Source organism: Leptidea sinapis, chromosome 15 (genome assembly GCF_905404315.1).
Source record: "Leptidea sinapis chromosome 15, ilLepSina1.1, whole genome shotgun sequence".
Taxonomy (NCBI): domain Eukaryota; kingdom Metazoa; phylum Arthropoda; class Insecta; order Lepidoptera; family Pieridae; genus Leptidea; species Leptidea sinapis.
In genome coordinates this window covers 2,550,941-2,562,977 of record NC_066279.1, presented here as the reverse complement: position 1 = coordinate 2,562,977, position 12,037 = coordinate 2,550,941, and the positions used below count along the sequence as shown (strand labels likewise).

The 12,037-nt window shown below is 36.4% G+C and overlaps 1 protein-coding gene across 6 annotated transcripts in view; it reads right to left on the bottom strand.

The window, feature by feature from the left end:
* Positions 1-12,037, bottom strand: part of LOC126968372 (protein lingerer-like) — a 53,823-nt gene that overhangs the window by 20,162 nt on the left and 21,624 nt on the right. For 4 of the 6 annotated variants that reach the window (XM_050813360.1, XM_050813365.1, XM_050813364.1 and 1 more), the window contains exons 11-19: positions 10,485-10,560; positions 9,783-9,868; positions 7,935-8,078; positions 6,090-6,224; positions 5,160-5,247; positions 4,057-4,139; positions 2,815-2,961; positions 1,817-1,918; positions 153-281 (exon numbers count right to left, since the gene is read on the bottom strand). In XM_050813360.1, the coding sequence (XP_050669317.1) occupies positions 153-281; positions 1,817-1,918; positions 2,815-2,961; positions 4,057-4,139; positions 5,160-5,247; positions 6,090-6,224; positions 7,935-8,078; positions 9,783-9,868; positions 10,485-10,560 (990 nt within the window). The remainder of the gene's footprint in view (positions 1-152; positions 282-1,816; positions 1,919-2,814; positions 2,962-4,056; positions 4,140-5,159; positions 5,248-6,089; positions 6,225-7,934; positions 8,079-9,782; positions 9,869-10,484; positions 10,561-12,037) is intronic. The other 2 variants (XM_050813362.1, XM_050813363.1) reach the window with 2 other exon arrangements.

Here is a 12,037-nt window from a genome sequence, read left to right as displayed (position 1 = left end):
ATTTCCGCCTAGTTCAATAAATTGTCTAAGCTTAATAAGCTAAGTATAATTTCAGTGGAAATAACTATAAAAATTATGCTAACCGTACACTCAGCTAAAATTTACACAGGTAAAGTCTGAGCAATGTAAGTACGCTGTGTGTGTGTAGTGACCTGTGCGTCCTTATGTTTGTTGTGCGGCGCGGCCTGGTAGGCCTGGTACGGAGCCGCCGTGTAGAGAGCATTCCCCGTCGCGCTAGCGCCGTACGCCACCGAAGACGACGTCTGCTGAATATCGGTCCACTTTATAACATCAACTAGTATCAATTTTAAATAGTTACACACTCCTGGTCTACATTCTTCAAAGTTCAAGCTCACCAGTAAGAGGCTCCTTTGCACAGGAAGCCGGCTAGATTATGGGTACCACAACGGCGCCTATTTCTGCCGTGAAGCAGTAAATCAAATCAAATCAAAATCACTTTATTCATGTAGGGCAAGGAAATAACACTTATCAATGTCAAAAAAAAAATATGTAATATGTGTAAACATTACTGTGTTTCGGTTTAAAGGGCGCCGAAGCTAGTGAAATTATTGGAAAAATGAGACTTAACATTTTATGTCTCAAGGTGACGAGCGCAATCAGAATTTTTGGGTTTTTCAATAATCCTGAGCGGTACTGCATTGTATTGGGGAGGGCGTATCAATTACCATCGTTACCAGCTGAACGTCCAGCTCGTATCGTCCCTTTTTTATAAAAAAAAGTAGAATTTCATGTACAATAAATATTTATTTGTTTTTAAAAATCAAATTATTTGCGTGAACTGTTATTGCATAGTTGGTGCCTTAGATAATTTATGTCTAGATAGGGTCTCTTGTTGATCGACAACCGATGAAAAACAGGCCAGGTTTAAGACTTTAGGGTGTGTGACAAGCTACGTCTTACACTCGTAATTTGTATGACATTTTGTGTTAGTGTGCGTGCATTGCTTAAAACAAAGGTTAACTCTAAACTCAAATTTTTTGGACGTTTGCATAGCTGTCATAATATATCTAGACGTATTAATGATCTAAGAAATCTATTTGTTTAATGAATAAGTTCAAGTTTATTCTTAAAATAAAACAAACTAGTTTAATATTACCCCTAGAACGTCAAGAATCAACAACCGTGAAAAGAACTTCCATCCACAATGTTTGGGTGGATATATTGCGACATTTATATATACAAACAAATAAGTTGAATAGTAACACAACTTGTGACACCTATCAACAGCGTCACCAAAAGCAAGGGAAAATTTATATGAAAGAGAATTTGGACAAACAATTAATAAAAATCGATCTGGTTTGATGTGTAGGATCCTCTGCACAGGATGCCGGCTAGATTATGGGTCCACAACTTACTGTTACTGGTTACTGTGTTTCGTTCTAGCTACGACTAGTGAAATTATTGGGCAAATGAGACTTAACTTCTTATGTCTCAAGGTGACGAGCGCAATTGTAGTGCCGCTCAGAATTTTTGGGTTTCCCAAGAATTCTGAACGGCACTACATTGTAATGGGCAGGGCGCATCAGTTGAACGTCCTGCGTGTCTCGTCCCATATTTTCATAAAAATGATGAAAAGGAGGACTAACGAGCATTCTTGTCACCTAATTTTAAGTTATCATGGCCTCCCAAAACTTTATTATCCTGAATATTTAGAAGACCCATCTCTATTTACTATCATCATAGATGCGATACCAACTCGCGTGTTTTGTGACATCGCCTTTTGCTAAAAAAAGAACAACATCCTTGTAGGAATAGAGCAACAAAAAAGCATGTGTTATATATATATAATGTTTACCTGGTATGAGTTCATGATGGGCTGGTACTGCGTTAGCGTCGCACTTGAGGGGTAGGGATTTGTCATCGTCGCGCCCATTATCGACGCGTTTGTTGAGTTCACCTGTACAGGTTAATTAAAAAACAATATGAAATAGTGATAGTTCGCTCTACTAAGCCTTCGTAATCTACGTGAGCGTTTAGCTAACGAATTTTTCACAAAATTGTTCTTCTTCTTCTTCGCGTGCCTCTCCGACTAACGGAGGGAAGCTGACTGCTTTGTAATTTTAATTTTTTGTCCTTCGCGAGGCGAAATAGTTCTGCCGCACTCACGATGCCAGTACACTCTCGGATGTTTCGCAGCCAAGACTTTTTTCTGCGACCTACGCCTTTTCTTCCGGCAACATTTCCCATCATGATGAGTTGTAGGAGTTTGTACCTCTCGTGCCTAAGCACGTGCCCCAAATATGCAACTTTCATCTTGATGGTTTGCATGAGTTCCCGTTTTTTATTGACGCGGCGCAGAAAACACAACTGTAGGAATCCGTAAATAAAAACTTATACCTACTTAAAACACGCTGCACAATGTAAACTGAAATATACGTATGACTTTTTAGCTATAATAAGTTCTTATAAGCTTAAGAACTTATTATAAGCAGTATGATTATAATAAGTTCTTTTCTCTTCACTATATATTAAAATTGCCACCACGACATCGACACGTGGCCGCCTCTGCCTAATGTGAACTGTTGCACAATATTGTAGCAGCAATTTACATAAAATAAACGTGCTTGTATTAAGTTACCATAAGACTAACTAAGGTAATACATTGACCACGAAATTTTCCATTTATCGCATAATTTAATCAATAATAATCTCACAAACAACATTCAAACAAATACTGACAGTGCGGCAACGCCGCACGGCGGTGGGAGGGGCGTTTGGCAACGTCGCGCGTATAGATTATTGCCGCGGCAGCGACATCTGCACGAGTACTAGCGGTTAATGTCTGAGTGGCACCTGCGTGGCGTAGAGCGCTCCGCCGTACAACTGCTGCGGGTGATGCGTGACGCTTGCGTTGGCGTACACGTTGGCAGCCGTCACACTCGCCGACGTCACGTTCACGGCGCTCGTCACGCCCGTGGACGCGACCGCACTCGGCGCCGCCTGGAAAATTATTAGATAATGTAATGTCAATATGTTTTAATAGTTATTTATGCAACGGTTGTGTAATAAGGGGTATTAAAACACGTATGTGGATTTATCACACGAGGCGAAGCCGAGTGTGATAATAGTATCACATGAGTGTTTTAATACCTAATTATCAACAGTTGCATACAAGACTTTATCTACACCCAGAATATGAATCCTCTAAAAGATTCTGAAACAGTTAGCTTACTGCTAACACTAAAACACCAGTCCTAGTAGTAACCTAATAATATCATTCATTACTGATTATATACATATAAACTAAGTATTGAAACAATTATTTATTTTAGTAGTAATTTACATTTTGTATAGTGCAATAATTAAAATTCACTCAAATATGTCCTTTTGCAGCGTTTAAAATGAATCACTCATGTTTGCAAACAAAACAATAAAAATATCAAAGCAAAATGGCGGGGATTCAAATAACCTACTTTTTATTTACGGCGCGCGACGTTCTGGTAGTATGGAACGCGCGTAAACGAAAATGTTATTTTTTTTAAATTCATACAGATACCACGCATCGAGCAATAAGAATGCGGCTGTCTGTTGAAACTCTTTGCGCATGAAGGGATCGAAAAAAAAACTTAAGAGTGTTATTATAAAATTCAGTACAACATTACAACACTCGTTTGGATGATGTAATGGTTATTAGAACATTGGGTGTTTTAATGTTGGCAATAAGCTAACTGTTTCAGAATCTTTAATAGAGGATTTAAAGCATGGGTGTAGATAAAGTACCATTACTTTTTACTGGTAAAAAAAACGGGCTATCAGAAATATGAACTTTTTTTTTGTACCTACTGGTAAATATCGGATTATGTTTATGGAAGATAAAGACTAACGATCATGTCACCTGTTGTTAAGTGATCACTGCCGAAGGAAGGAACCACTAATGTGTGGGAACTTTTTCTGAAACCTCGCCCAAGGAAGCTCATTCCGCAGATTGGTTGTACGTGGAAGAAGGTTTCTTGAAAACCGCACTATGTAGGAACGCCACACATCCAAGCTGTGTTGAAAGATAAAATTTAAAAGACTACTGGAAGTAGAACTTACCTTACTCCTGTGATGTTGGTACTGGTGATGTTGTTGCTCAGTCACTGTGACAGACTTCAGTCCTGCCGACAGCTTGTCTATAGCTGGAGAGAACATCAATCAATTTAACAAGTTTATTTCGATCATGCAAGCAACTTATCAATAATGTTAACAATTACTTGATCTTTAAAAGTTAAATTGGGGAATGTAACGATCAAACCGCACCGCACAAGGAAGCTCATTCCACAGCTTGGATCTACGTGGAAGAAAGTTTCTTGGAAACCGCACTGTGGAGGACCGCCACACATCCAGATGGTGGGGATGATATCCTTATTTGAAGCGTGTCATGCGAAGGTGGAATTCGCCGGCAGGAATCAGGTGAAACAGCTCTTCGAAACACTCTTATGTCATCCTTACTACTACTCAATTGCACTTATCAATTAACTTATACTCAATTTATGTATCAAAGGTTCTTCAAAGTCAATTTGACTTAACCTTCCAGATGACCCCTGAAATTAGGAATTATTTGAAATTTCGATAACCCAATACGAGGCAAGGCTTCAAGGGAAGTGTTCTCGAAGAGTGGTGATACGACATATGGGGTTTTTTGTGGTAACCGCGTAAACTACTCAAGTTTTTTGGGAGCTAAATTGCAATAACCGTTGACTACGACCAGTATGCTGCGCCCAGTGAGGAAGCTTAATTGTAGAGATTATTAAATAAAAACCATAACACGTATAATACGTCCGTTATTGATACGCTACATATAAGAGGCAGACAGTAACGTAATACCTTTGCATAGGATGCCGGCTAGATTATGGGTACCACAACGGCGCCTATTTCTGCCGTGAAGCAATAATATGTAAACATTATTGTGTTTCTGTCAGAATTACTGGGCAAACGAGACTTAACATGTTATGTCTCAAGATAACAAGCGCAGTTGTAGTGCAGCTCAGATTTATTGGGCTTTTCAAAAATCCTGAGCGGCCCTGCATCGTAATGGGTAGATCGTATCAATTACCATAAGCTGAACGTCCTGCTCGTCTCGTCCCTTACTGTCGTAAAAAAAACTTGATCATAGATAACCTAAGAGCAGTTAATCAAATATGTGGTGAAATACTCACAGGTAGAGTTTGAGACGGCTGGCGGTTCTGAGGAGACAGGTTGACTCGTCGCACTCGTTTCCACAGTGTTCAGACTCTCATTCAGCTGCTAAATATATCATATAGATTGTTGTATAAACTTTTTTCAAGAAAAAGCGGAAATTACAATTAAAAATTAATTAGTTTGCCATTATTAAGTTGTTCATTATCTTCAGTAAACATGGAATACAATTGATTGTTACTTTCTCGGTTCCAAGATACAATAAGTTAGGGCATTTAAAAGACTTCTTATATTGACAAAAATGCCTTAATGTACTATTTTATATCAAAACAATCAAATTTTCATAAAATTTTACAAACATGAAAATTCGCAATAAATGCTAGAAGTGTTGTTAAACTTACTCTCTCTTCAATTTTACAAAACAATAAATCAATTATTTTTATTTAACATCTATAATATAGCTACACAATAATTCTAAATACCATGCAAAGAAATCACTGGTTTCGTTTACCGCGCTCCACTTAATTATCCGCCAGTTGCTAAACTGAACTATGACCTTCAAGTCCAAAGCATTCTTCCATCTCAAATGCCAGCATCACATCTCTTGAACTCTGTCATTGTTGATGTCAACGGATAACTGGTTTGTTTACTTTCCATCAAGTAAGCCACTTGCCCATTCTTATATGTATATAAAAAAAAGTAATACTAATCGTATAAACTAAATCAATGAGATATTCAAATATTGAAATGTTGCCAACAAGCAATAGGAATATCAAACTTGATCTACCAACGTGTTATAATTTAGAGACGACCAATAAATTAATCTATGTCTCAAATTTTCTATACCTTTAGCATACTTATTTGACATCGTCTATTTGACAAAGATTTTTCATACAAACGTATTTCCATGGCCGGTTTTAAAGTGTTGGGGACAGTGAGTAGTCACTTACCATCTGAGTGTTGTTGGTATACGCGTGTGCGTGTGCGTGCGCGTGTGGGTGCGCGTGTGGATGCGCGTGCGATGCGTCGGGCTCGTGCGGCGTCGGAGCGGACGGCGGCACGGGCTCCGGTTGTGGCTGCACCTGCTACAAGTAAATATGGTACCGCTTTTTTATGCTTATAATCAACGACCGAATTTGGTGGTTTGAAGAAGAAGTTTAAAGCTGATCATCATCGACCTATTACATCATTAATAATCTTGGAAGATTAGTAAATCATGACTGTTAAGGTGTTAACTATTGTGAACGACCGTTAATTTATTTAACCATGCATTCATACAACCACGCATATCACCCATAGGTGTCGTCACAGACTTCCATTAGCCTCAGTCCTGAAACATTTGCCCGGCATCTTCCACTTGTGGTACGCCACCTTACCTACACTACTTTCATACAAGCTAAATGGTGTATCAGCGCATCTCCTGGCCCTTGTGTCAAGGTCATCAAGTTACAACACATAAGTTGTAACTTGATTATGAAAATATAATTAGTGACGCGATCGAATGCTTTAGGAAAATCAATATTCAGAGTCAACTTTGGATTTACAATTAAAGGTAAAGACATAAGTAATTTGAATATGTAAACAGATTGGACGTAGTAGAGTTACCACTAACAAAGATACATTTATAGATTCATACAACACCAGTTAAGGAGTTTAACTGCAAGTTTTATTTAAAATATATGTGTGATAGCTCTATAAGTTGGACATTGGATAGTGTTCTATCTTTAGAAACTAAGGTAATTGAGATAAATGAGTTATTTAGCAACATTTATAATTTTAAACTTTATTTTACTCAGATCAATGTTTAGTCTACTGTACACTACATAATATATAGCGTGGCTAGCCTATAACGATTACAACTATTTCGACTTTTTAAATCGTTAATTTCAAACACCGTGGCTCTAAGGGGAAAACGTATTTTGATATATTTTATAGAAAACTATCTGATCTACAATTTTTGGCCACGCTAATTTTATGATAAAACTTACCGTTTTGCTTGAAATCGCGAAAAACCAGTTTTTGTGAACCTAGTAAATATTTTACCCAGTAGTTGGATCGATGGAGGAATTTTATATAATATTATTTATAATGGTGTTTTGAGCAATACTGGATATTTTCATCTGAGTGCGAATTTTTGTGACCTCGGATGTCTAAATTAACTTCTAGCACCAAGCCATTGTTGCTTTTTTAACAACTATAACAGCCGAATCAGGAAAAAATTATCTTATGAGAGCAAGATTTAAAATTAATAATTAAATTTAAAGATATTTTAATAATATAAAACTAAATTAACTTTAATCATATAATCTATTATTGTATAAATTATCAATAGCTTATATTACTACAACTTTGTAGACATTTAATTATTTTCATACAAGATAAATATAATATCAACATATAAACAACCACAGCGGACACAATTTTGTTATAGCGATTAATGCAAGCAAATCGGTTCTTGGTTAACGTGTAGTGTGAAAGGCATAATTAGTATGTCTCCCACAGTGATCAATGCAAGACCTATGCTACCTTGTGCAGTTTTATATCTTATCTTGTAATCGTTATTTTTAGTTTGTGTTTCGTGTAATAGTCATTAAGTTTTGTATGTATATCTGTTTTCAGCTCATCTACCTATTGCAATACTGTCAATCCTTTTGTGTGGGTGCTATTATAGTGTTATAAATTGTATTTTGAAACTAAAAGTCGTTTAAAAGTTTAAAATCCTCAATCCGGCTAAAGGATTATAAATGTGGGTGTTCACGGTTTCTTTTTGCAGATGTATGAGATAGTATTGTTACCTGTTTCTGCACGGTGGTGGTGGTCGGGGTCTGCGCCGGCGGCGGCTCGAGCGCGTCGGGCTCCAGGGCGCCGAACTGGACGTCCAGGAACATGCTGCCGGCGCTCTCGCCGCCGCCCGGCATCTCCACCGCCGACGACGGGATCTGGGCGGTGATAACGGTACATTATGATACGACTGCGCAAAATAAGTAAGAGATGACCTACGTGCGCACGAGAATTGTATACTATTTTATCTTCACAAATGTTTTAAATCCTCTATTAAAAAATCTGAAACAGTTAGCTTATTGCCAACATTACAACACCCAATGTTCTAATAACCATTACATCATCCAATCGAGTGTTGTAACTTGTAATGTTGTACTGAATTTCATAACAACACTCCCTATTTTTTTTGCATTCCCTTCATGCTCAAAGCCACATTCTTATTGCTCGATCTGTATGAATTTAAAAAAAAATAACATTTTCGTTTACGCCCTTTCCACGCTACCAGAGCGTCGCGCGCCATAAAAAAAAGTAGATTATTCGAATCCCCACCAATTTTCTTAGATATTTTTATTGCTTTTTTTTTACATAAAATGAGCGTTTCATTTTAAACGCTGCAAAAGAACATAATATTCAAGTGAATTTTAATTATTACACTTAGTTTATTAGTATATAATCAGTAATTGATGATATTAGGTTACTACTAGGCCTGGCTGTTTTAATGTTAGCAGCAGTTTCAGAATCTTTTAGAGGATTCATATTATGGGTGTAGATAAAGTCTTGTATGCAACTGTTAATAATTAGGTATTAAAACACTCATGTGATACTATTATCACTAGTCACATAAATCCACATTCGTGTTTTAATACCCCTTATTACACAACATATAAATAACTATTTCATCATTGAAGCGCATAGAACGCACATACAGACGACTTTTACGCAGTCATGCGCAGGGTGCGGGGGACCACCAATACCATTTTGCTTGTTGTTGTTGATGCCCCATACTGAGGCATTGGATACACACACATGTACACATAGCTAGTGCCTCAGTATGTCGTGGCAAGTATTTAAATTAAATTAAAGAAATGTAAAAATTTAATTAAATCAATATTAAATTAAATTATATTTATTAAATTGAATTAAATAATGCAATGTGAATTATTATGTACTGACATAGTTTTTAAGAACAGTCTGAAATAAACAGATTTTATTTTATTTTTTCCGATTAAGTTGCGCAAAATTCGTCCACTACAATTATGATGCGAAGCGACCTGATACTTTGACGGTCGTTGTCTGTATTAACAAAATGGCAGAATACAAAAAACAGAACGCACGTTTTGACAGGTCCACTCCAGACGACAGATGTAAACAAACCGGCGCGAGTAAAATCGCTCGGGCTCGGGGAAAGTGTCGCTCGCACGTGTTAATGCGAAGAGAGTGCCAGAGATAGCGCGCACATATGCACCTTGGAATCACTTGTATACTCTTTTACATTCCCGCACGCTCTTGTCAACGTGTGGGAAAGTGCTACTTTGCGAACGCAAATGCATGAGCAAAATTGAACTTTGCGCACGATAATAGGAAAATTAATATATATTAAACATTATAGTACACATTAAGATAACTAATTCTCTACTAGTGCTACCCATAATTGATTCCCATGATTAGGCATATAGCAACTGCTTCCTACATGCGGCAGTGTAGAGTAGAACCCGGAGTTAAACATTTATCTTTTTTCTATTTATCTCTAGGAAGTCATCAACTTGGGAAACTGTGCATGTACAACAAAACCAACAAGTGAATCCGACACTCGCTCGCTTATGACTAACATTGTAATAATATAACAGTCTAACTGCGTATACCTTGGAGGGAGGTGGCACCCGCGCCCGCTGCGGCTTCCGGTGTTGCACTTCGGGCGCGTACACGCCATAGTTGCCGCTGTACACGCCTGTTTGACATGATACTAATATTACTTACAAATTTTTAAGGATCATACTTTTAGGTATTAAAATTAAGAAAAAAGAAATCCGTATGTAAAGTAATGCATGCCCCATGCAAATGTGAAACATCATCCGCGACGGATATATATCAACAGCATAAATAACTAATGATGGTGGTAAATGAGGATGTATACAGAGACGAAATCTACAAAGACAACAGGATACAATAATATGCTGCGGAGTTAGTTCCTATATATACCATTACATGTTTTTATTTTTTTTAATTCAAATCACTAGTGTGCATTTTTAACAAACTTATTTTATTCTACTTCTATCAGAAAAACCTAATTAATGGAATTTAGGATTGGCTTAGTATCTTCGTTTATGATTGATTCGAATTTGAGCTACAACTAGAGGGGGCATTTTCAAAAGCATGGCGGCCATTCGAAGATTGAGTTTGGCTGATCTAAAGTGTTCAAATGCATTGATATAGGTGTTCCTCACTTTTACATCCACTAAATACTACATTTCTATCATTTTTCTTGCTGCAATATTATTTTTCAAATGCGGGAAATAAAAAACTATTTTACTAGTAAAAGTTAAAGAATACATATTGCAACATACTATTGTCGTGTTGGTGTGTGAGTTGAGACAGGTACTGCGACTGCGCGGCGCTGAGACTGCCAGACATGCCCATTGGCTGAAACAATTCAACAAACACATTTCATTATAACAATTTAATAAAGTAATTGATGTGGAACAGTGTTAACTTGTAGCAAGTTATTGTTTATGGCACAAATTCGAAATTAATGCCTGTGTTTGTTTTAAGAAAGAAAGAATGAAAAAAAAAAACATTTATTTCACAAAACACTCACAGGTTATACCTACTTAATATAAAAAGATAAAAGTACAAAAGAAACCAAAAAAGAACGTAATTAAATAGTAATTGATTTAAAATTAGAGAGTTCCTGTGCAGTGCAGGAAATGGGTCACCGACTCAGGATTATCTATGACACGGCCGTGGCTATGAAACAGCACTGATTTTCAGCGGTGCCCGTTTAACTTTGGAAGATACAGTGCGCTCGCCATATAATAAATAATTCACTTAAATAAATAATTCAATAAGACATAAATATAAATCTCAATATATAAAAGACGATAATAATATAATTAGATGTTTTAAAATAAAAAGCAGCATTAAAAGAAGCGTATATCTATTTACAGTTTTTTGAACAGTATACAACTTGATCAAGTTGTATACTGCCTACAGGAGTAAGCCATCTAGTGGCAAGTGCAACGATAGAGAAACACTATGATACGCATAACGACAATCAAGCGACAACAAAATAAGGGACTAAAAATTTTATGTACAAGTATGGTACAAACCAAGTATTTTATGTATTACACTAACAAAACTTAGTGCCCATTTAGTACATAGCGCACGCGGACGTCTATGAGGTTTAGTGCAATTAAAAGTCATATGCAAAGGTAATCCAACTAAACTTTAAAACAGGTATTACAATAGCTTCAAATTCAAACAATTTATACAAAAAAGGATTCAAAATCACTTATTGAACGTTTAAAACTACCACCCATTCAAAAAAGACTGCCTTAGACCTGAGAAGAACGGGCGCAAGAAACTCAGCGGGCTTTTTTTATATAAAAATATGGAAAACAATGTAATACCGTACAATAAACATTTATAATTAAAAAGCCTGAGGGTGTTCGCTTCATTCCCAGTCTGTGGTGTCATTAAGAAAATCGTTTATGCTATAGTAACCTTTCCCATACAAACGTTTTTTAACAATTCTTTAAATTTCGTAACACATTTGTTTTGTACATTTTCTGGGATCATATTGTAGAAGCATATACATCGCCCAATAAAATACTAAACAAGTTTATGTTTGGTCCTCGTGTTAGCATAATGAATGTCACAGTTGTTTATTTCTTTAATTTTTTCTCTTAATGATTCTTTAGGACCTAGGTTATAAATAGCGCGAATGGCCCTCTTGTGTTAAATCATAAATTCTTTAATTGTTAACATTTTCACTATGTTAGTATTTCATCAATATATTAAATATATATCAATCAAATATATCATTATATAATCTCAACCATGATAGATAAAGTTTAATAATAATAACAATAATTGCAGATGAACATGTTATCATCATAAT